This window comes from Monopterus albus, unplaced genomic scaffold (genome assembly GCF_001952655.1).
Source record: "Monopterus albus unplaced genomic scaffold, M_albus_1.0 scaffold21.1, whole genome shotgun sequence".
Taxonomy (NCBI): domain Eukaryota; kingdom Metazoa; phylum Chordata; class Actinopteri; order Synbranchiformes; family Synbranchidae; genus Monopterus; species Monopterus albus.
Genome location: NW_018127901.1, coordinates 747,329 through 749,934, shown reverse-complemented (window position 1 = coordinate 749,934; position 2,606 = coordinate 747,329). Strand labels below are relative to the sequence as shown.

Sequence of the window (2,606 nt, the reverse complement as noted above, 5' to 3'; positions counted from 1 at the left end):
TTGTCCGGGCTGGTCTTGGTACTGTGGAGGAGGTCGAGTCAGGTGTCTCTGAAGTTGCTGGTCCTGCTGCCGCTGCTTTTCCTGGGAGGCACGGAGACAAAACTGTTCAAAATTTTCATCTGGTAAACAGTTATGACCTAGAAACTACAGGTCAGAGTAAGACTGAAACAAACAAATGCTTTATGGTAAGACAGAAGGGCCAGTGTCACTTCGACATGTGGACTGCAGGCACTGAGATTTGAACCTCCGGTTGGGAGACGACTGCTCTACCCACCGCACCACTGTCGCCTCCCCATTTACTAAAATGATTAGTGTAATGCAACTGCAAAAACTGTTTCAATTTGTTTAACATGAAAAATTCTCTTAACTTTAGGTAGGGGTGTCATCCTCTGTTTGGATATACAGCTTGGATCAATGCAGTGTTTTTTAAAACACTGCCATAAACACTAGGAGCTTAATAATTTCAGTGTGCGGACCAGCACTAATTTTCCCGGTAATTACAGGGATAATGAAATGAGATTAAGTTCCGAACATCTCTCCTCCTCTGTCTGTACTGTATACACAGGCTTCTGTCTTTGCAGGAGTTGCCTACGCCCTCCGACACAGCAGAGGGCGATGCTGAGTGGTGTTTCCACCTCTTTCTTTTACTAGAGCTCCAACTAATGATGATTTTCATTATCAATTAATCAGCAGATTCATTCCTCAATTAATCTTTTAGCCTACAGCATGTCAGAAAACATTTTTAAAGGCCCTCATCTAATTCTAACTCATTATAGATGTATCAATTCCCACAGACCAAGACCAACAATGTCTTGTTCTGTCCAAAACCCAAAGACCTCAGTTTACAACCATGTATGACAAAGAAAAGCAACAGATCTTCATAATTAAAAAGGGATTTTTTTTGGCAATCATGGTTTGACTAAAATGATCATTAAAATGAATTTTCTGTCGATCAACTAATCAATCAGCTTGGTTTGCAGCTCTCAACGTAACAAAACACCAACTGAACCTCATCCTTCTATTTATGTAGCATGAAGATAATTCAGTGGCCTGTTTTGCTAAAAAAAGCATGTTAACTCATTCCACCTGAAGACATTAACACCTGTCAACAGGTGTAAGGTACCTGCTGCCTCTGTATGTATTTCTGTATGTATTGCTGCTGCTGCTGCTTCTGCTGCTCCAGGATCTGCTGCTGATGCTGTTGCTGCTGTTTCAGTGTCACCGCCACTGCTTCCTGGCTGCTCAGGTACGCTGCGTTACCATGGTTACCTGCCATGATGATTGCCCCAGGCTGCGCCGAGATGGCATTGTTTCCAGGTGCAGATGCCATAGAGTTAGCGGGGCCTGGGCCGTGTGGAGGAGCTGGGTAGGTGTTCTGGTCCTGGTGGAGACAGGAGTAGGAAAATGATGATGTGCATGTTTCCACTGGGGAGAACTTGAGTGGATGTGGGTCAGTTCAGGAGAAACTGTTAGTTTAAAGATACAATGGGAATAATATTTTAGGGCTGCAACAACTAATAGATCAAAATCGATAGTAAAGCCAGTTGACAACGAATTTAATTATCACTCAGTTGGGTCTAATCACGTAGCTGTGTGAGACAGCCAAGAGCGGACATGGCAGCCAAACTGCCCCCTGTGGCCCACAGCGGCCCCACCCTCACAGCAGGGGAGTATGAGGTGAGGCACACGCTGCGGGCTGTAAACCTGAGGAAGACTGCTGGACTGGACGGCGTCCCCGGACGTGTGCATTTAAAAGATGGAGCAAGTCACAGCAGAGAATAGTGGACGACCAGGTGGTCTAAAGTTTGGGAGCACATTATTTTACAATCAGAAAGAAAGACTGCCTGGTGTCAACTATGTAAAACCTCTCTGTAGTAGCAGGGGGAGCATGACGTGAATGCATTAGCAGCTAAAGAAAAGACACGTTGGCGTTACCATTACAGAAAACGAAGCTCTGAGCTAACATTAAGTCATAAATTTTAACATTAGTTATTAGTGTAAGAAATAATGAAACAAAATTATGATGTACCTGATTTTAAGTAACGTTGTTACGTATATTATGATGCTAATTATATATTTAGAACCATAACGGTGGGCTGTGAAAGCTGCTAATAGTGGGAGCTAAATGCATTTTCATTTGTGCTGGAAAAAAACAAAACAAAAAAACTTAGAAAAAAAAATCTACTGGACTAGATTCCTAGGTCGAAGATGTTTCACCTCTCATTCAAGAGGCTTCATCATTTCTGACTGACTGGTGTTGAGTCGGAGATATTTATCCCCCTCGGTGGTGTTTCAGTTGCCCAACAATGTCCCCTAATGACTGAGTCGTTACAGCCCAGTATCGTGAGAGTTGTTACCTGTCTTTGAATCCGCCCCTGTGGACTGATGCCTATTGTCCTGGTGGGCATGTTTGGGCAGAGATCTCAAAACAGGATTGTAGATGGAAGACAAGTTGTGTCTTAGTCCACCACCCCTATTTAGTGAGGGTTGTTCTATTTTTACAAAAATAGCTTCCTTAACTCCTCTCTCAAACCAGCGATGTTCTCTGGAGAGGATCTGGACTTCACTGTCCTCAAAAGAATGTCCTTTGTCCTTCAGGTGGAGGT

At 43.6% G+C, this 2,606-nt stretch overlaps 1 protein-coding gene across 1 annotated transcript in view; it reads right to left on the bottom strand.

Annotated features, from left to right (window-relative positions):
• Window positions 1–2,606, bottom strand: part of maml1 (mastermind-like transcriptional coactivator 1) — a 20,886-nt gene that overhangs the window by 5,257 nt on the left and 13,023 nt on the right. Inside the window, exons 5-6 of the mRNA XM_020594083.1 lie at window positions 1,124–1,381; window positions 1–81 (exon numbers count right to left, since the gene is read on the bottom strand). Of these exons, the coding sequence (XP_020449739.1) occupies window positions 1–81; window positions 1,124–1,381 (339 nt within the window). The remainder of the gene's footprint in view (window positions 82–1,123; window positions 1,382–2,606) is intronic.